At 41.7% G+C, this 20,275-nt stretch overlaps 3 protein-coding genes across 4 annotated transcripts in view; 2 read left to right on the forward strand and 1 right to left on the reverse strand.

Moving 5' to 3' along the window:
• The window catches only part of AXDND1 (axonemal dynein light chain domain containing 1), a 35,488-nt gene extending 32,227 nt beyond the window's left edge, over nucleotides 1-3,261 (forward strand). For both annotated transcript variants that reach the window (XM_007668938.3, XM_029081482.2), the window contains exons 25-26: nucleotides 722-918; nucleotides 2,893-3,261. In XM_007668938.3, the coding sequence (XP_007667128.2) occupies nucleotides 722-918; nucleotides 2,893-2,999 (304 nt within the window). In that variant the 3' untranslated portion in view covers nucleotides 3,000-3,261. The remainder of the gene's footprint in view (nucleotides 1-721; nucleotides 919-2,892) is intronic.
• A 1,050-nt stretch (nucleotides 3,262-4,311) lies between these two features.
• On the reverse strand, nucleotides 4,312-18,856 carry NPHS2 (NPHS2 stomatin family member, podocin). The gene is made up of 8 exons (XM_001515684.4): nucleotides 18,323-18,856; nucleotides 15,393-15,496; nucleotides 14,076-14,148; nucleotides 10,199-10,281; nucleotides 9,608-9,811; nucleotides 7,991-8,046; nucleotides 6,944-7,022; nucleotides 4,312-4,754 (listed from the first exon to the last, which is right to left on the reverse strand). The coding sequence occupies exons 1-8, from the start codon at nucleotides 18,651-18,653 to the stop codon at nucleotides 4,476-4,478; spliced, it is 1,209 nt and encodes a 402-aa protein (XP_001515734.2). The 5' UTR covers nucleotides 18,654-18,856; the 3' UTR covers nucleotides 4,312-4,475.
• Nucleotides 11,176-20,275, forward strand: part of TDRD5 (tudor domain containing 5) — a 37,173-nt gene continuing 28,073 nt past the window's right edge. The window contains exon 1 of the mRNA XM_007668940.3: nucleotides 11,176-11,198. The gene's annotated coding sequence lies outside the window, so the exon portion shown is untranslated. The remainder of the gene's footprint in view (nucleotides 11,199-20,275) is intronic.

A 20,275-nucleotide genomic window follows, 5' to 3' on the forward strand; every position in this document is an offset into this window, starting at 1 on the left:
CCACAGGAGACAATCTACCATCTGAAGTTAAGAACTGAAGGGAACCTGGGATCAGTCTGGGTCCCTTAGGGTTACTAGGGGAAGACAGGAATGTCAGTTGCTTGCCATTCATGGTTACAACCCTTCTACCAGAAGGCATCACCCACAAACCGGTGAGGTATACCTCTTGCTGTTGCATTTGGTCCCAGCAATTAACAAATCCCATTTACTTTAAAGTGGTCTGACACTTATTTACCACTGAAAGGAGAGCTGACACAACACATCATTTTGATAACATGTTGTAGGACAAATGCCTGTTTATGAGACTAGAATTAGGAGAATCTCCAAAAGACAGAATTAAATGAGACTCTTTCAAGGTACTTTGTCTTTAAATCTTAACTCGGGGAAAGACCATACATTTCTTGGATTAGAAATCAGATCCCTGGGTCACAGCTACCCTTTAGGTACAGGGTTGGAATATGTCCTGGTAGGCCAGTTATATACTGGGATACCAAGATGCTGGGAGGAGCTTTTGGGGGAAAGGATTTTGGGAATTAGTAACATCCTGCATGATACCACCCAGTGCCAGGCTAGAGGTGGTGTTGCTGTACTCCCTTCTCTTGGAAAAATGCAAAAAGTTAAATTTATTGCTCTGGCCATCAAGGAAATGCCTAATATATAATCTGATCTTGCTTAGGCTGTTTTGTATTTCACTGTGTCTCTGGGGTTTTGCCTCTGTCAGGGAAACTGAAACCCGAGCTCAAGTTGCAGAGGTGGCGTTAGAAACTCTGAATGAGCAGCTGAATGATGCTCTCGTGTTAAATAAAGACCTGCAAATGCAGCTGGAGAAAAGACATGATGTCCAGGAAGAAGAAGAAGAAGGAGAAGAAGAAGAAGAGCAAAAACAAGAAGAAGCAACTTCATCAACAGCAAAGACAAGTGAGCCTCCAATTCTACTGTTTTTAGGTGATAAATATGACTCAGAAATTGTATGTCCTGTAAATTTTCTAGAAGGGATCAGTGTCCTCTGTGTCATTCTTAGGCTCACACTGAGATTCCCAGAAATATCTTGAGTGCTTTTCTTTATGCTATTGAGTGTAAATTTAATATCTGAATTATCAGTTTCTCCAGAGAAGAAGCCTCCCAGGTGCCTTTGGTTTCAGGGACTCATTCCTAATTTTATCCCTCTGTTCCAAGGTGTAATTTGTTCCTGGAACGATCCCCATTTTTTTTTTTTTACAAATCTGGATATCATCCTGAAGAGCATAGAAAACAAAGCAGTGTCAGCACTATATGAGTGTGAAGAAAAAGTTAGGATTGCAGATGTTGAGGAACACTTCCTTCCTCTTCTCAAAAACCTCCATTGGCCCCATCACATCTTGTTTAAAACTAGAACTTCCAAGGCTCTGACTTGACATCACCTGACTCCCAGTTCTCTAATGATGATCGAGTCTCCCATGAGGGATGAAAGATGAGCCTCGGACCTGGGAGTTCAGGACCGAGAATCTGCAAGGAAGAATTCATTGTAATGCCAGTGGTGTGCACAGCTCCGTTTGCATTCTCTCACTCCTCGCTCCTGCCAGTCATGTTGCCTCTGGAGCACAGAATGCAAAGAGTAGATGGGCAAGAGTGTAGTACATTGGATAGGATACATCAAGGCTTTTTATGTGCAGGATGCCCAGAGTGATCACAGCATACTACAATGTCGGACCATTGCTGTTGTCTTGGTAGTCAATGTGGTCTTTACAGCACAACCACATTAACCAGTTTATTTTGGGGGATTTCTGCTCGGTCCAACAGGTGGAATTGGGACTAGAACGAAAGTCTTCTGATTCCTAGAGCAGTGCAGTTCCCACTGTCTTTTCCTGCTATGTCATGCTCTTCATTTCTTCACAAGCAAATGTCTCAACTACCCGCCTCTTTCAGCTATTCTCCCTTGGCATGGAGTACTCTCGTTCCTAAGTTTTGCCATGTCACATCACTCCCCTCCTTTAAAACCCTCTTAAACAGTCACCTCTTCCAGTAGGCATTCTGTTATTAATTCCCTGGTTAATTCCTGGTTATATATTTGTTTTTGACTTGTGTTTCTCCTTATCATTCTTTTAACTGATACATATTTGTCTATTTGTTTCTGTCTCTTAAGGAAAGGAATTTCATCTTTTAATTCTTTGGTATGTTCCCTAAAAGAACAGTGGTTGGCAGACATTAGATGGACAGTAAATTCTGCTGATCCCAATGCAACTATTAGGTTGTTACACACTGTTCCGCAAGCATCTTTTGTTGTCACTGTCCAAGATGGAATCCTAGAGTACAAGACTGATCCAATGACTTTATATTCTTATGTAGTTGACTCTGTGACAGCTAACTCTTGAAGAAGAAAGGAATAGGGAGGATTCATTTGCTCCATCTCTTGGGGCTACATGGATTTTTTGAACTGTGGAAGGGACAGCTTTTCACCTTAGTTTTCCCAATTAGTAATCCATCAGTGCGCATCCTCCTTACCCAGTGATGGTGATTTAAAACTGCTTTGTACACTGGAGTTCAGTGTTAGGCCCTGAATATTGAAGTAGAGTGCATTCATTTTTTTTCTTTCCTACTTATAGTTAAACCCTCCTAAGTTTAATTAACTGAATAAAAATCTGGTAGTCTTATATAAGACTTGTGTTTCTGCTACATTGCCTCTGTTGTAGTGAGGGAATTAAATTCTAAACTTCCTAAAATTTTGAAGTTTGCTTTTAGCATTTATTTTTATATGTACCCAAGATGTATTTTTTAATCTGAAAGTTTATTTTTGGAAACAGTGGACTTATTTTAGGAATTTGAGTCAATTAAAAAAAAATCTTAAAAAAGAAAAAAAAATTGTGTTAAAAAAGGGATTGCCTTTATCTAAAATATTTCTGGTTTTTTTTTCAGGTAAAACTCAAAAAGGAGAGGGTGTTTCACGCATGAAATCCAAAACCCATACTCCCCGGACTAAAGCTGCCACCAAAAGTCTCAAATTTAGCAAATCCAAACACTAATGATGGTCAAGTTCCAGAAAGTGCCTTTCATTAACATTCAATTATATTCAAATTTATTCAGGCCACTGAACATTTCAAATATGATAGTTCTGTCATTGGAACTCAAATACTCAAATAATGGAGTTTGTGGGAAATAACAACTACTGCATAATGGTCTTTTTCCAGTTTGAATTTTTTTTCTTAAAGTCACAGTGATGAAGTGAGTTAATTCAATGACTTCTTAAAAAGGAAGAAACCAAATGAAGCACAATTTGTCCAAAAATGTGTTGTTCTTAATTTATTTCCTAGTAGAAAAATTTCCATATCATATTGGTCAACTTCAGAAGAAAATTGCAAGAAAAAAAATGGACTTCCAGTTTCTCAAAGGGGAACACATATAAACACAAAAGATCCCTGTGTTTAGCAATTTAGGAGCAATTACCTGACTACAACCTTAATTTAAGAGTTTGTTTCTATGATGACAAATAGTTCATGTACTGACAGAGGGATAATGTACTGCATAAATGGAGAGTCACTTTACCAATTATTTTACTTCAGCATTTACTTTTTCCCCCCTTTTTCTCATTGTATATAACATGTACACTCTAAGTAATTTAGAAAAGTTCCCCAAAATCTTAGAGGAAGGTTTGGCTCATGTAAAAGTTATCTAGCTTATTATTTCTAATACGTGTACTCTCTTGAAAAGGCCTGTTTCATTTTGGCCTTCTACTTTTAACCAAAAGGCAGTTAAGGTGTCTGTTTTCTAATATATAAATCGATTTGAAGGCACAAAGTCTTTCCATTTTAAAGACAGTTTAACTAGGAAAATACAAGAACCTCAAAGTGGTTTTGAAAAACATTAACGAGCTCAAGTATAAGTTCTTTTTTCTGAGTTTTCCAAATGTTTTCTATTGGGTTAATTTATTTGGCTCCTGTCTCCACTATACATGAGTAGTTCTTTATGTGTGATACAGGGTGAGATACTCTGACTTTTCTTAGCACAATTACCTTTCCAGTTTGAATATTTTTCTTAAAATGCCCCAGTGAGTTAATACACTGGCTTGTTGCACTAGAAGAGGCTTTACTCCACTCTATCTCAGCATGGCATAGTGAATAGAGCACTCTTCACCATAGGACCTAGGAGTCAGGTGGTCATGGGTTCTAATCCTGACTCCACTGCTTGTCTGCTATGTGGTCTTGGGCAAATCACTTCTCTGTGCCTCAGTTTCCTCATCTGTAAAATGGGGGTTAAGACTGTGAGCCCCATGTAGGACAGGGACTGTGCCCAACCCAATTTGCTTGCATCCACCCCAGCGCTTAGTATTTGCCTGGCACTTAGTAAGCACTTAACAAATAACATTACTATTATTATTATCCCATGTTATGAACAATTTTCATTTTTAAAGACATATGCGTCATTTTGATTGGCTGAATGTTATAGAGTAATCTCTATCAGTTTGGTAGCTCTCCTAAGAAACATATTCTCCTTGGACCTTCTTATAACATGGGAGAGTCTTTCTTTTTGTGATCCGCTGGCTCTGGAAGTTTGGGAGGATGAGGGAATGGGATACTTCCTTGGGTTTTATTGCCAGCAGAAGACAAAAGATTCAACAGATCAAAAGGCAGAGGTAAGACAACAGTAGATGGTTTCTCTGTGGACAAAGCCTGAAGTGTGTGGAGGTATCGAAGTTGAATAGCAGCTGGACTTCCTGAAAGCATCTCAGCTGCCATCCTGAGAGATTCTGAGGTAGCTTTCTCCCCTTCAGCAGCTATCACCTAGGGCACAAAGTCAAAAGAGAATTCAAGGATATCTCTTCTTCACTTAGTTATTGTGCTGTGAGGAGCTCAAGTCGCAAGTGCTCAGACTGTATCTAGGAGGTAACTCTTGGGATGCTCATTCATTCAATAGTATTTATTGAGCGCTTACTATGTGCAGAGCACTGTACTAAGCATTTGGAATGAACAAGTCGGCAACAGATAGAGACAGTCCCTGCCGTTTGACGGGCTTACAGTCTAATCAATGTCTGCTTGATGTCTGGATGTCTGCAATGGCTATATTATTCTCAATTAATCAAATACCATAATTATTAATCAGTCATATTTATTGAGTACTTACTGTGTACAAGCGCTATCCTAAGTGCTTGGGAGAGAAGAATATAACAGATTTGATAGAATGTTTCCTACCCACAAGGAGCTTTAAGACCTCTAGATTCTAAGCTTGTTATGGGCAGAGAATAATAATAATAATAATGTCGGTATTTGTTAAGCGCTTACTATGTGCCGAGCACTGTTCTAAGCGCTGGGGTTGACATAGGGGAATCAGGTTGTCCCACGTGGGGCTCACAGTCTTAATCCCCATTTTACAGATGAGGGAACTGAGGCACGGAGAAGTTAAGTGACTTGCCCACAGTCACACAGCCGACAAGTGGCAGAGCTGGGATTCGAACTCATGAGCCCTGACTCCAAAGCCCGTGCTCTTTCCACTGAGCCACGCTGCTTCTCCAACATACCCACTAATTCTGTTTACTGTATTCTCCCAAGTGCTTAGTACAGTGCTCTGCACATAGTAACTCAATAAATAACATCGATTGAGACAAAGACTTTAAAATAAATTACAGATATGTACATAAATCCTTTGGGGCTGAGGTGGGTAGAATAAAGGGTACAAATCCAATTGTAAGAGAGGGGAGAGAAGGGGGAATGAAGGGAGGGCTTTCATTCAATTGTATTTATTGAGTGCTTACTGGGTGCAAAGTACTGTATAAAGTGCTTGGGAGAGTACCATATAACAACAAACAGACACATTCCCTGCCCACAACGAGCTTGCAATCTAGAGGGGGAGAACCCTGGCCTGTTGATGCTCTGGGGGCAATGATGCAAATAAAATATGGTCTATATTTATCCTTTCACACTTGTTCTTAGACTGTGAGCCCCACAAGAGGCAGGAGCCATGTCTGTATATTCTGTATATTCTCTCTCAGTGCACAGTACACTGCTCTGCATTCTGTCAGTACTTAATAAATACTACAGGTAATATCGAAGGCCATAATTGTTCGTGAATGGCTTGTCTGTTGGATCCCCTCGGACTGAGTGCTCTCTCAAAGCAGTCTGGGTCTCTTACTCAGTTGTTCCTTCCCATATTCTTAGCAGAGGGGTCTGAAAACGGTAAGGCTTCTCGAGGTGATGTGATTTTAATAACGCTTTTAAAGGGCACAACTCAGTCGTTCCTTCCCAAATTCTTAGCAGAGGGCTCTGAAAACGGTAAGGCTTCTTGAGGTGATGTGATTTTAATAACGCTTTTAAAGGGCACAGAGTCGTGATCTGTTGTATATGAGGGAGGAGAGAGTTCCAGGTCAGGGGGAAAACTTGGGCAAGGGGTCAGTGGTGAGATAGATGAAGTCGAAGTATACTGAGTTTGGTATTAGAAGAGCAAAGTGTGTGGAGTGTACTGTAGTAAGCAATTAGCAAAGTAAGGTAGGAGGGGGCAAGCTGAGTGTTTTAAAGCCAATGGTAAGGAGTTTCTGCTTAGTGGGGAAAAGGCTGGGCAAACTTGGAGGTTCTTGAAAAGTAGGGAAATGGGGAGTCAACTTTTCTTTTGGGTGGGGGGTGGCGGAAATGATCCAGGCAGCAGAGTAAAGTAAGGACTGGAGGCAGGGAGGCCAGGAGACTGCCGCAGTGGTCAAGGTGGGAATTGAAAAGTGCTTGGATCAGTTTAGTAACAGTTTGGATGTAAAGGGTGGATTTTAGCTATAATGTAAAGGTAAAGCCAACAGCATGTGGTGATAGGTTGAATATGTGGGTTGTATGAGAGAGATGAGACAGGCAGGATGATGGCGTGTCCAAAGTGAGAGGAAAGTCAGGGGGAGGACAGGGTTTGGGTGGGAAGATGATACTTGCTGGAATAAGTTCATTCAGAAGAAGGAAATGGCTGGCTCTGAGAGGCTGACTAACCAGTGTAATGTTACCTTAACTTTGGCCTGTCTTTGAGCTTCTGCTTCCACAGCCAGTGAATGTTGGAGTCCGGCTGGCAACCGCACATCTTTACTGGAAAAAAAAAAATAGTTTGGAATTCAGTATGTTTTCATGCTCAGTGCAAACTAATAACCATTTCTCCTTTTACATTGGAAGAGAAGCAGTGTGGTTCAGTGGCAAGAGCCCGGGCTTGGGAGTCAGAGGACCTGGGTTCAAATCCCAGATCTGCCACTTGTCAGCTGTGTGACTGTGGGCAAGTCACCTAACTTCTCTGTGCCTCAGTTCCCTCATCTGTAAAATGGGGATTAACTGTGAGCCTCAGGTGGGACAACCTGATTACCCTGTATCTACCCCAGTGCTTAGAACAGTGCTCTGCACATAGTAAGCGCTTAACAAATACCAACGTTATTATTATTATTGGATAAGTAAAAATTTAGGACCAATTAATAGTAAAATATAACAGGAATGATTTTGTGTATGCCTAGTGTGGTGACTGTCAGTCCACGCACTAACCATTCCAGCCAAAACCTCACATATGGGTAAAATTCACTAACAGTAGTGAATTTTAATTATAAATTTTGAAATATATATATATATAATATTTAACACCCCCTGCATTGGGAATTTGGGCTGGTAAAAATTGTGGACAGATAAATATTTTGAGCTTATTTACAAGGCTGAAGTAGTGGGTTTATGTTATAACTTATGTTAAACTACCAGTTGCTCATAACTCTAATATATATATATATATAAAATATGCATTAAAGAGTGCAGGGAGAGTGAATTTATAGATTATATACTTACACCATAATCTGTTAGGATTTCTTATAGGTTATTTTTAGACCCAACCTCATAACCTGAATAAAAAATCCAAGTGCAGTAACTTCTAATAATGAAAAGCATTGTTGTTTCATGTATTGAAAAACTACACAAATGAGAAGAGGGGAAAGAATTGAGAAGGACCAGAGCTTAGTAGTGTGGATGAGGGGAAAAAAAGATATCTTTAACCTGTTACCCTTCTTGGCTCAATTCCTACCTACATTTCTGTTCTCTCCATTTTGATTCCCCAACGACATGTGACTGCATCCAAAGCCACCTGTGGAGAGGCAAGAGCTTAGGGTCTGTGGAAGTCTCTTAAATAAAAGTTTCATTGTCAAACCTTTAAGAAAAATACTTCTATACTCCTTATTGCCATAACATGGATTTTCATTAGGTGTTTGACTAGAATGCTATTAGGGAATCAGGCAACATTCTCCAGGTAAACAAGCCTGTTGGGATCAGATGCCACACTTTCAGAAGAAGCTGCTTATTTGCTTAAGCATGGCATCAGAACAGGTGAGGATGGCAGCAAAAGACTACAGCATCAGTTTTCCTTAATATAAGGTCTTGCAAGAATACAACCCTCACATTATTGGAGAACTGGGTGTGTTAAAATTTCTTCCTCGTTGTTCACAAGCCTGGACTCCTGGGTTAGAGTGTCATTTCCACCACAAGGTTTACTAGAATGTTATTCCCAAATAAGCAGAAATCCCAACCCCCATCAATCAATGTTATTGAGGACCTACTCGGTGCAGAGCATTATACTGAGCATTTGGGAGAGTACAACAGAGTTGGTAGCCGCTTGTTGGCTGTGTGGTCTTGGACAAATCACTTCACTTCTCTGTCCCTCAGTTACCTTATCTGGGAAATGGGCAATGAGACTGTGAGCCCATGTGGGACTGGGACTGTGTCCAACCAATTTGCTTGTCTGCACCCCAGTGCTTAGTACAGTGCCTGGCACATAGTAAGCAATTAACAAATACAACAATCATAACTATTATTATTACTTTACTCACCCACAATGAGTTGGGGGTTTTTTGGTGGGGAAGCAGTATGGCATACTGGATAGAGCACAGGCCTGGGAGCCAGAAGGTTCTAATCCTGGCTCCACTGCTTATTGGCTGTGTGGCTTTGGGCAAGTCACTTAACTTCTCTGTACCTCAGTTACCTCATCTTTAAAATGGGGATTAAGACTGTAGAGCCCCATCACAGTCCCTGTGTCCAACCTGATTTGCTTGTATCCAGCGCTTAGTACCGTGCCTGGCACATAGTAAGCGCTTAAGAAATAGCACAATTATTATTGTTGTTACTGCTGCAGCTGTCAGTGAATGAGAAAAAGTGATCCATGATGTGGCTGTGCATCAACAGCAAATGAACATCACGCAGAGAAGTGAAAAGTGCTCCATGACTTAATAATAATAATATTTATTAAGCACTTACTATGTGCCACTTGGACTAAGTGTTGGGGTAGATACATTCAAATTGGATCCTACAGGGGGCTCATAGTCTAAGAGGTATTGAAATCCCCATTATGCAGATGAAAAAACTGAGGCTCAGAGAAGTTAAGTGACTTGCCCAAGGCCACACAGCAGATAAGTGGCAGAACCAGGATTAGTACCCAGATCTTCTGACTCCCAGATGCATGCTCTTTCCTCTAGGCCATCCTCCTTCTCAGGACCACCTGGATAATAACCCTACTAAGCTCACTGGAGTGGGTGGTGATGGAGATGAGCGGAGAACAGCAGTGTGTATTCCTTTTGAAATTATCCATAATAATACCTTCTGCCATTTGTGCAAATAATGAAAACTACTTCCTCTCCATCTATTTTCGTAAGTACCTTCATGTCCTGGGCAATGCTCTTTCTCTCTAGGAGTATTTCAGTGAAGGATCGGTGTGCCAAGAGGCGTTTCATGGTAGTCTGCACCAGCAACTGGACAGCATTGGACACGTGGGTGAGGCTACTAAGGAGGAGAGGTGCATTTTCCATTCGATAGTAGCAGACAGCATCTATTTCCATTATAAACATATCTTTGGTCACCACCTAGGCAAAAAAGTTTGCATGATCAGATGGACTCGAGGAACTCTGGGTGGGTAGGAAAGAGCTGAGATAGAGATTACACCGAGTAAATACTGGAGTGGGGTGAGGGGGTCAAAAGAGAGATATCCCCACCACTGACTCCTGGAAGATCACTTGAGTGAGACATGTCACCACTTCCTGGGGAACTGGAGGAAGACAGCTGTTAGAAAGTCTGATTGACAATTTACTCATTTTCTACATTTGGAGTGAGAAGAGCCCACCAGAAGATAAAACAAGTGTTGGATGGGAATAGTGTTTTTTCCCCAAGCAATGTGTTTGCTGCCATTATTGAGCCAACGAAAAAATACTGAAAAGACAAAGGGAGAAATCACAAATAATTTTTTAGCTTACCTCATGGAAGGGAATTTCCAAGGTTTTGAGGCGAAGGTCAACCTTGTGACAGGTGTCCAGACAGGGTACAAAAAAGAAAAGACCTAAGAGAAGAATAATAACATGAATGAATGACAAAGAAGAAAGCGGAAGTCCCATTTGTTAAAGTGAATTTAGTTTAAGCTCGGAGCACAGATGGTAAAAGATAAGGATGAAGGAAAGAGTGGAAAAGAGAAAGCTGATAGAACAGCAAAGGTTTAATTTTCAAGCAACTCACAAATAGGAGAGAAAAGCTGGGATAGTGAAAGAACTGATAAAAAAATTGTAGTTAAAGGAATTAGAATCTTCCAGTGTTGATGAGTTGCACCTGTATTAAGAGAATTGTCCTATTATAATACAACTACTAATAAAAATGTTTTAAGTGCTTACTAAGTGCCAACCAATGTGATAAGTGCTGGGGTAGATACAATATAACCAGATCGGGCAAAGCAGCTATCCCCCATGGGGCTCTCAGTCTAAGAGGGTGAGAGAACAGGTATTTTATCCCCATTTCATAGATGAGGAAACTGAGGCACTAATAATAAGAAGAGTTGTGGTATTTGCTAAGCACTTACTATGTGCCACCCATGGAACTAAGCACTTGGTTAGATACAAGATAATCAAGAAGTTAAGTTGTGGTGAGCCAACAAGCTGCCTTATTAGTGACTGTTCGTAATCCTGCAAACAAGGAACAGACTGGCGAAGCCAATGATGTGCTCTACTTGAGGCAGGTGATTGCAGGTGTGGCTTTCTCTCCCTGCTCTACCCGGTAACAGGCCTGGACCAAACAATGACTGCCACATAGAGCCACAGCTGTGATGCCTAAGGCTGATAAAAGGTGGGCACGGAGACAAGCAAAGGGTATACAGAAGCAAGAAGAAAGCAGGAGAAGGAGGCAACAGCACTTAGAAGCAGAAAGAAGAAGCAGTGGCAGCATGGGCTCCCTTGACCAGCAGAGTGGTACTGGACCTTGGGGGAGTGAGTGAGTGTGTATATGTGTCACTCCCTTGCATGTTGATAAAAAAACTTTCTGCAGTAACCTTAGTGATCAGAGTTGTGGTTTGACTTTACTAGATGTCACCGAGGCTTCCCCAGTCTAGGAAGGTCCTGGTTGGTACAAACAGGGGTGGGGAGGCTCAGGACATAAATCACTTATCCAAGGTTGCATAACAGTCATAACTAGAGTCAGAACTAGAACCCAGATCTCCTAACTTAATCCTGTGTCTTTTCCATTAGAACATGTACACTCCCTAATATAATGCTCTGCCTCCAGAGGACAAAGAATATTTTTGATTCCCTAAACTCTAGAATAAAAGGAAGATTAGAGCATAAATAACCCCAGTGGAACACTCCCAAATGTATTTCTCCTTCTCCTCTCCCCAGAGAGGGAATTCTTTGTCAAGGTGACAAACACTGGACTAGGCTATTTAAGAAAGTGTAAGTCTCCATTCCTGGAAAGCTTTAAGGAAAGAAGAGACAAGCACCTGTCTACTGGATATTTCAGTACTTCATTGGTGTGAGGCAGGTGAGAGGAAACTGAGTTAAGTAATTTCTCCAACTCTTTTCCAGCTTATAACAGTATGTTTTAACATTCTTTTGTCAGCCCCACATGCTGGGATAGACAGCATGATCATTAAATTTGCACATAATCCCCAATCTTGGGGGAGGAGGGGCAAGTGAGCATCTGCAGAGGTGGCATTAGAACTTAAAATGCCATGGTTAATTGGTGATCCAATCAGAACAAGGAGAAGGAAATTCAAAGACAAGGGGAGAGTGGACAAAATGAACCATGAATACAGGATGGTAGATGCTTTAGAATACTGAGGATTTAGTGGTCACTGTGAATAGCAAAATGACCATTACAATGTAAAGCTGTAGTTGGGAAAAAAAATAGTCCTTTGGATATATATTAGGAATAGAATGCAGGAGTAGGCCTTGAACCCATCCCTAAGTGGGCTCAGCCTTTGAGAAATTTTGATGCCACACCAAAGGCTTGTGAGCCATTTCCTACTCCATTCTGATCCTCCTTGACCTCTCTGCTGCCTTTGACACTGTCGACCATCCCCTCCTCCTCCATACCTTATCTCACCTTGGCTTCACGGACTCTGTCCTCTCCTGGTTCTCCTCTTACCTCTCTGGCCGATCATTCTCGGTCTCCTACGCTGGAGCCTCCTCCCCCTCCCATCCTTTAACTGTTGGAGTTCCTCAAGGGTCAGTTCTTGGCCCTCTTCTGTTCTCCATTTACACTCACTCCCTCGGTGAACTCATCCGCTCTCACGGCTTCGACTACCATCTCTACGCAGATGACACGCAGATCTACATCTCCGCCCCTGTCCTCTCCCCCTCCCTTCAGGCTCGCATCTCCTCCTGCCTCCGGGACGGCTCCACCTGGATGTCGGCCCGCCACCTAAAACTCAACATGAGCAAGACTGAGCTCCTCATCTTCCCTCCCAAGCCCGGTCCGCTCCCAGACTTCTCCATCACCGTGGATGGCACGACCATCCTTCCCATCCCGCAGGCCCGCAATCTCGGCGTCATCCTTGACTCGTCCCTCTCGTTCACCCCACACATCCTATCCGTTACCAAGACCTGCCGGTTTCACCTCTACAATATCGCCAAGATCCGCCCTTTCCTCTCCACCCAAACGGCTACCTTACTATTACGGGCTCTCGTTATACCCCGGCTAGACTACTGTGTCAGCCTTCTCTCTGACTTCCCTTCCTCCTCTCTCGCCCCGCTCCGGTCTATTCTTCACTCCGCTGCCTGGCTCATCTTCCTGCAGAAACGATCTGGGCATGTCACTCCCCTTCTTAAACAACTCCAGTGGTCGCCTATCGACCTCCGCTCCAAACAAAAACTCCTCACTCTAGGCTTCAAGGCTCTCCATCACCTTGCCCCTTCCTACCTCTCCTCCCTTCTCTCTTTCTACCGCCCACCCCGCACGCTCCGCTCCTCTGCCGCCCACCTCCTCGCCGTCCCTCGGTCTCGCCTATCCCGCCGTCGACCCCCGGGTCACGTCCTCCCGCGGTCCTGGAACGCCCTCCCTCCTCACCTCCGCCAAACTGATTCTCTTTCCCTCTTCAAAACCTTACTTAAAAATCACCTCCTCCAAGAGGCGTTCCCAGACTGAGCTCCTCTTCCCCCTCTACTCTCTCTGCCATCCCCCCTTTACCTCTCCGCAGCTAAAGCCTCATTTTCCCCTTTTCCCTCTGCTCCTCCACCTCTCCCTTCCCATCCCCACAGCACTGTACTCGTCCGCTCAACTGTATATATTTTCGTTACCCTATTTATTTTGTTAATGAATTGTACATCGCCTTGATTCTATTTAGTTGCCATTGTTTTTACGAGATGTTCTTCCCCTTGACGCTGTTTAGTGCCATTGTTCTTGTCTGTCCGTCTCCCCCGATTAGACTGTAAGCCCGTCAAACGGCAGGGACTGTCTCTATCTGTTGCCGACTTGTTCATCCCAAGCGCTTAGTGCAGTGCTCTGCACATAGTAAGCGCTCAATAAATACTATTGAATGAATGAATGAATTTCCTGAAATACACCACTGTGTGGCTCGCACCTTTGGCTCAGGATATGTCTTAGTGATAGTCCTTTGTGAAGGTGGCACCATAACATCATTCTACCATAAAATACATTTTCTTTGCTTCCCTCTTCCCAGATTATAAGATCTAGGACACCAGTATTCTTTTGTATTCTCCTTCCCTATTCCTCACAAGAGTTGTTTCTTGCTGAGACACCAGAAGTGTATTTTCAATGTCATTACTTGGGAGGGATTGTCTAGAATTTAGGAAAAAGAAAAATACAAAAGTAAGGGGAAAGTAAAGGCTAAAGGATTAAAGAAGTTTTATTTACCAGGTCCTCTGGCTCTTCCTGGAAGGAGATGACCCAGGCGAAATATAATGGCTCGTTCATATTCTCGTACAACCTGAAATGGGAAATTAAGAGCTAATAGTCCCCTAAGATGTGAAGCTATTGGAATCTTAGACCAAGTGACACAGAAGTCCATTTTGGAAATCAAGATACTTGATTCATTCACAATAATGTTTGGCCAAACAGCTAGGGGACATTTTCAAACATCAGGGGAAGGCAGAGTTACTTGGCCATGTTGTTTTGTTTTGAGTTTGTGGACGAAACTCAAAATAAGTAATAGTCACTTGAAAACCATATAGACTCTTCTGCTGTGATTTAGGCCCTTTCATTTTAAAACTCTTGATGAATTACATTCAGGGAAGTTTCATTATAATGTCCCATAATACTTTATATCTAAACACATGTTGATTTTTGCACCTTCAAATAAAGTATGTGATATGAGGACTGCTATTTCAGTAAATCAATCGATGGCATTTACTGAGCAGTTATGGTGTGCACAGCACTATACCAAGTATCATGATCCCTGACTACAAGGAGTTCATAGTCTACAGGACATTAAAATATATTAAAGATAAGGGAAATAAGACTATAAAATATTTACATATGGGTATATTTAAGTGCTTGCCTTTCTTTTGTTTCCAAATGAACTTTCTATGCTCTCCCAAAAATAAATTTTTCTAGTTCATATGAAAAGCATGTTAACTTGGCATTTAAAATGGATAAAGGAGTGTTGGGTGGTATAGACTCTGAAGAAAAGTTTACAATTTCAACCTAGGAAACAGGCCCTAGGGGTTAAAAAGAGGTTTAGCTAGTGAATTTCTGATTGCATTGTAACTAAAGGAAAATAGTTCCAAAGAATTGTCTGGGGATCTGGATATCACACTTGAAAGCTATAGAAGATCATGATAGTTAAACTAATGAGAGTGTCTTTCTAGACAGATTATAAATCGTAAACCTGACTACATGTGTTCCAACCCTCTCACAAACATGTTTTATAACTAATATGCTTTAATTCCTTCATTTATAAAATATCTTCAAGAATCTGCTTCATAGCATAGGTCAGAGGGATAATTTAAAATTATATTTTTAAGTAATGTGGAATGTCCCAGAGTTTATATTCAACATAGTTCATAAAACAGTTAAAGAATTATCTGATTCAGTTAAGGAGTTTTTTTTTTCCATGAAACATCTAGTAAGTGTTTGGATACTGGGAGCTGAAAATAAATATGGGTCAAACATAAAAGCTGAATATGAGAGAAGCTGTGGTATTCTGTTCAGCAACTGTTCATGCAGTCTCACCTTTATGCAGAACCAGATAGAAATGGGGAATGTCACAATGATGAAAAGAAGAGACAAGATGATAAGAAACCATTCACAGGCTCCTAGGCTGGAAGATTTTATGCCTATAAAAGAAGAAGAAGAATAATCACACAAATGTTTACTGTAATGAATGGTTGACACCAACTGGGTCAGACTGAAAATAAATTTCTCAATCACCCAAGAATGTGCACCATAGAGATGGGGTGCTTGCATTTTTCATGCTCAACATAGTAAAATAAATTGAAATGAAATAGTGCCTTCTCAGATGAAACTTCTGAGAAGTTCCTTTTAAATTCCCCATTGCTATAAATCACATTTGTTTTAAGAAACTAACTACAGTTAATGCTACAATAGAGAAATGCTAAACTAGGGGCAAAATATGATCAGCTCTGAGCGCTTTTATATGCCCTTTTTAGTTCTCTAATGAGGCAGAGTGGCCTAATGGAAAGAGCCTGGCAGTAGGACTCAGGAGACCCAGTTCTAGTCTCAGCTCTGCCACTTGCCAGCAGTGGGTGACTTTGGGCAAGTCATTTAATGACTCCAGGGCCTCAGTTTACTCATCTGTAAAATGAGGAGAAAAAAATTTGAGCTCTGTGTGGGCCAGGGTTTGTGTTTAATCTGATAACCATGTATCTAGCCCAGCACTTAGCACATAGTAAGCATTTAATAATGCCATAATTATTTGAGGCATGTGAATATGTTCAGTCTCTACCTCTAGGACCCAACATCACCTCTTGTTGCTAAGTTGCTGACCGCTGACGGTACACCAACAGGCGTGAATAACTAGAAACAGCCTATTTAAACTACAGAAATCTCACAGGCCTTTCAGTAACCAGAATAGTCATGAGAAAGAGCAGTTTCTAGTGATTCCAAACATAGTCACTCTATTTCTGGTACTCAGAAAATGTTAAATAATAATTACAATAACAACCTGAGGAACAAGGAAGCAGAAAATTGTTCAAAGCAGAATTCTCTAAAAGGAAATTTTCCTTGAAATTTTACTTCCAACATTATTAAATTACTAAGATCGGAGGTCTATAGCACCAGATTCTGCAGGCAGGATGGTTTTTAAGGAAACGTCTGAGAACCGAGCGTTAAATTAAGACTAGTATTCTCCTTGAGTATAAATTGACAATCCCCTGGCACATGTGCCAGAAAAGCAGGCTAAGTCAACTACCATTTGGCTATGGCCACTCTTACCCCCATTGCTGTCTCCTCCCATCCTTCAATCCAGCTTCCCGATCACGTAAAGCCTTGTCTCTGATAGCCTAGCAAGCACCCCACCCATCTTTCCTCTGCCCAACCTCTGTCAGTTTCAGCTATTGGGAAAGTGATTCAACAGGCATCTCTCCCTTCATCAATCAATCAGTGGTATTTAGTGAGTGCTTACTGAATGCCAAGCACTGTACTGAGCACTTGGGATGGTTCAGTACAAGAGAGTGGGTAGATAACATTCCCTGCCCACAGTGAGCTTCATGAAGGATTTCAATTCTTGCACATCTTAGCCCTTCAGGCTCCTGCTCACAGGTCCTTCTCATAGGGCAGTTCCCTTCCTCTTGAAATACAGGAAAATTGCCTTGCAGAAGAACTGGATGAGAAAAATATCTTTAGCTGGATGGATATGCTGCTTCATTAGCTCCAGGGTTTACTAAAAATGGCACCAATCCTCAGTTTGAATCTGCAGAAAACTCAATTATTATACCCTGCTTGGGAGGGGATTTGAATTAAAACAAAATGCTTTTGGGACATTATTTCTGGAATGCAAAGGATATACAGAAAACTTTTTCTGGCTCACATTCTCTAGGATTAATTCATTCATTCAATAGTATTTATTGAGCGCTTACTATGTGCAGAGCACTGTACTAAGCGCTTGGGATGAACAAGTCGGCAACAGATAGAGACAGTCCCTGCCGTTTGATGGGCTTACGGTCTAATCGGGGGAGACGGACAGACAAGAACAATGGCAATAAACAGCGTCAAGGGGAAGAACATCTCGTAAAAACAATGGCAACTAAATAGAATCAAGGTGATGTACAATTCATTAACAAAATAAATAGGGTAACGAAAATATATACAGTTGAGCGGACGAGTACAGTGCTGTGGGGATGGGAAGGGAGAGGTGGAGGAGCAGAGGGAAAAGGGGAAAATGAGGCTTTAGCTGCGGAGAGGTAAAGGGGGGATGGCAGAGGGAGTAGAGGGGGAAGAGGAGCTCAGTCTGGGAACGCCTCTTGGAGGAGGTGATTTTTAAGTAGGGTTTTGAAGAGGGAAAGATTTGGAAGAAGGTTATTTGATTTGGAACATACAAAAGGTAAGCTAACTCATACTATTAACCCAGTCTCCTTAAAGTGTCATTAATAGATACAAGCCTTTACCAGGAACTGCTTCATGGAACCCACTGCTAATTATACCACAACTATGCCTTAGTTTGTTTCCCTTATTTAGCTTTTTGCTCTTCAGGAATGCACTATTGAGGAGAGAAAGGTTTTCATAAAAATTAATTCTAATTGGTATAAAAATTGAGCAACACTGTCCTTGGTGATTAGAATAAAAGTCTTTTACTCTCCTTTAGAACTAGATAGACCTTCCATACCCTCTGAAGTGGCATTCATGTTATCTGTTCTAGTCTATAGTATATGTTGTCCCTTTTTACCAACTGGTATAAAAGCATTTGATATTCACCACATCTTCAGCCCCACAGCACTTACGAACATATCTGTAATTTTTTTTTTTTGTCTCTCTGCCCATCTATTCTGCAAGCTCCTTACAGCAGCTTTGTCTACCAAGTCTGCTATATTGAACTCTTCCAAGCACTTAGTACAGTGCTCTACATACAGTAGATGCTCAATAAATGCTATTGATTGGGAGGTACATTTCTCTCTTCCTCCTGCTCCCTCATTTTCAAACAGTACCTTCCTCTTGCCGCTCACTTTCCAACAGAGCCATCACCTCAGTTTCCTCTTCATAGGAGCCCATTACATCATCCACATCCACCACGGTGGAGGTCTGGACTCTGTTATCCACCTCAAGAGTGCTTCTGGTCTCCTTTTTGTCTTCCTTCACTCTACCCCTTTTGGAATTCTGTCTTTCCTGCCCGGCATCTTGGCTGCTGCCTCCACTTCTCTCTGCCTTCTCCTTTTTGCCGTCTTTGGGGTTGGAGTCCCTGTTTCGGCTATGGGACCTTCTGGAGGGACTTCGAGACCTCTTTTCCATCCTCAGAGGGGGCTCTGCACTCAGGAACATACAGCTGATGGGATCCAGATCCAAGAAGGCTCACCCTGTCCAGCTTAGGCAGATTTATCCTCCTCAGCAGCGTCTTATTGCATGGATGGGCAAAGGGAATGTTGTAACAAGGGGGAGTATCAGGGCCTCAAGCATGTGGCAGGGTTATTAGAAATGCTGGACTGTGAAATGGTACAGCTGTTTCTTGGAGAATAATTCCCAATCATCAGCCATTTCACCTCGAACAATGTGATTTTGTGAAAAGCAGGCTAGCATTCCAGCCTTTCAGATGAGTGGGTGTTTTAGGCAAGTCTAGGATAAGCAGGTGGGTGGGTGAAGAGAGGGAATTTGCTTGGAAAACAAGGTAAAATACATATTATGTATAAAATTCACGGCAATTCCTGTGAATCTACTGCCTGAAAAGCCAGTAAAACCACCAGGTGTCTGGATGCCCTGGTGCATTTTATTTTTAGTTGTGAAAGATATAAATCAATTTAAACATTAGGTAATAAGGGATACTAAATTAGTCAGTGTCTATGCTGGTACAGGGGTCGGCCTAGTGCTATGGCAGATGCTGGCACACCCAGCAGCCCTGCCGGGCACAATGCCTGCACTGATCGATCCTACCTGACTTCTCATACTGCTAAGGCAAACTCCCTTATCACTCCCCACTATCTTCCTCCACCTGCACAAAGGCATTAGACACCATGTCTAACTCCGCACCACTGGCTCTCATAGTGTGGAAGGAGGTGTTTTGCGAGGCAAATATTGGACAAATATTTGAGTGAGGCCGTCGTAATTATTATGCAGAATGCCTGCCACAATGATCCCAAGCTGCTCTAGCCCCAACCAAATTTCAGTGGAATAAGATAAAGATCAGTTGAAAGAGAAACACCTTTGAGCTGTAACTGATTCAGCTTTGAACTCCTACTTAACCACTGGTTTAGTGTTGTCCATGAGCAAGACGTAACAGCTGCTGCAGTTCCTTCAAGAAATAATAGAAATAATAATCAACTACTTTATAGGGAGTTGACTATAAATATTAATGATTTATTTTCTCAAAAGCACCTTGAACCTCTTGGAAGAAAAGAACAACAAACTAGCTTGAGGAAGAGAAACACTCTTTGAACACCATATTATAGTTTTGTCCCCAGAGTGAGTTGATTGAGGGAGTGAGCAGGGAAAACAGGGGACCAAATTTTAAGGCAGGAACTCTGCATTTGATGAGCAGAAATCTATGCTGAGTTAGGAGTACTTGTCTCTTATGGCTTCATCTAATTCCACTGTTCTGTGAACATTTAAGGAAGATTCAATAGGTCTTTTGTTTTGTCTTAGAGTCCTCCTTAATTGGAAGTTTGGGTCATCCTCTTGATGAAAATATTGCAGGAATTTTTGAACTCAACCTTTCACCTTTTGTATTTCTTGAGAATTTGACATCTATGGAAAGAGGAATAATAGACTAGAAGAACCAGTTGAGATTTTTGACACTTGATCATTCTGGGATGCAATGTTCTGTGAGGCCTGAAATTTTTGCCTTTTTTCATTTCCTTTTGGTAGGTTTTATAAAGTAAGTGAATGATGGCCAAATTAGCTAGCCCATCACTTCCAGGAAACCTCCCCAGGTTAATTCAACATAGCTTTAA

The sequence above is a fragment of the Ornithorhynchus anatinus genome, chromosome 16, assembly GCF_004115215.2.
Source record: "Ornithorhynchus anatinus isolate Pmale09 chromosome 16, mOrnAna1.pri.v4, whole genome shotgun sequence".
Classification (NCBI taxonomy): Eukaryota; Metazoa; Chordata; class Mammalia; order Monotremata; family Ornithorhynchidae; genus Ornithorhynchus; species Ornithorhynchus anatinus.

Coding starts and splice junctions, on each gene's coding strand:
- NPHS2 (XM_001515684.4), bottom strand. CDS start 18,653: ATGTTCCTGAGTGCAGAGCCCCCTCTGAGGATGGAAAAGAGGTCTCGA. Junction 9,812..10,198: donor TGGAAATTCCCTTCCATGAG/GTAAGCTAAAAA, acceptor TTTTTTGCCTAG/GTGGTGACCAAAGATATGTT. Junction 4,755..6,943: donor AAAGACAGGCCAAAGTTAAG/GTAACATTACAC, acceptor TTTGTGCCCTAG/GTGATAGCTGCTGAAGGGGA.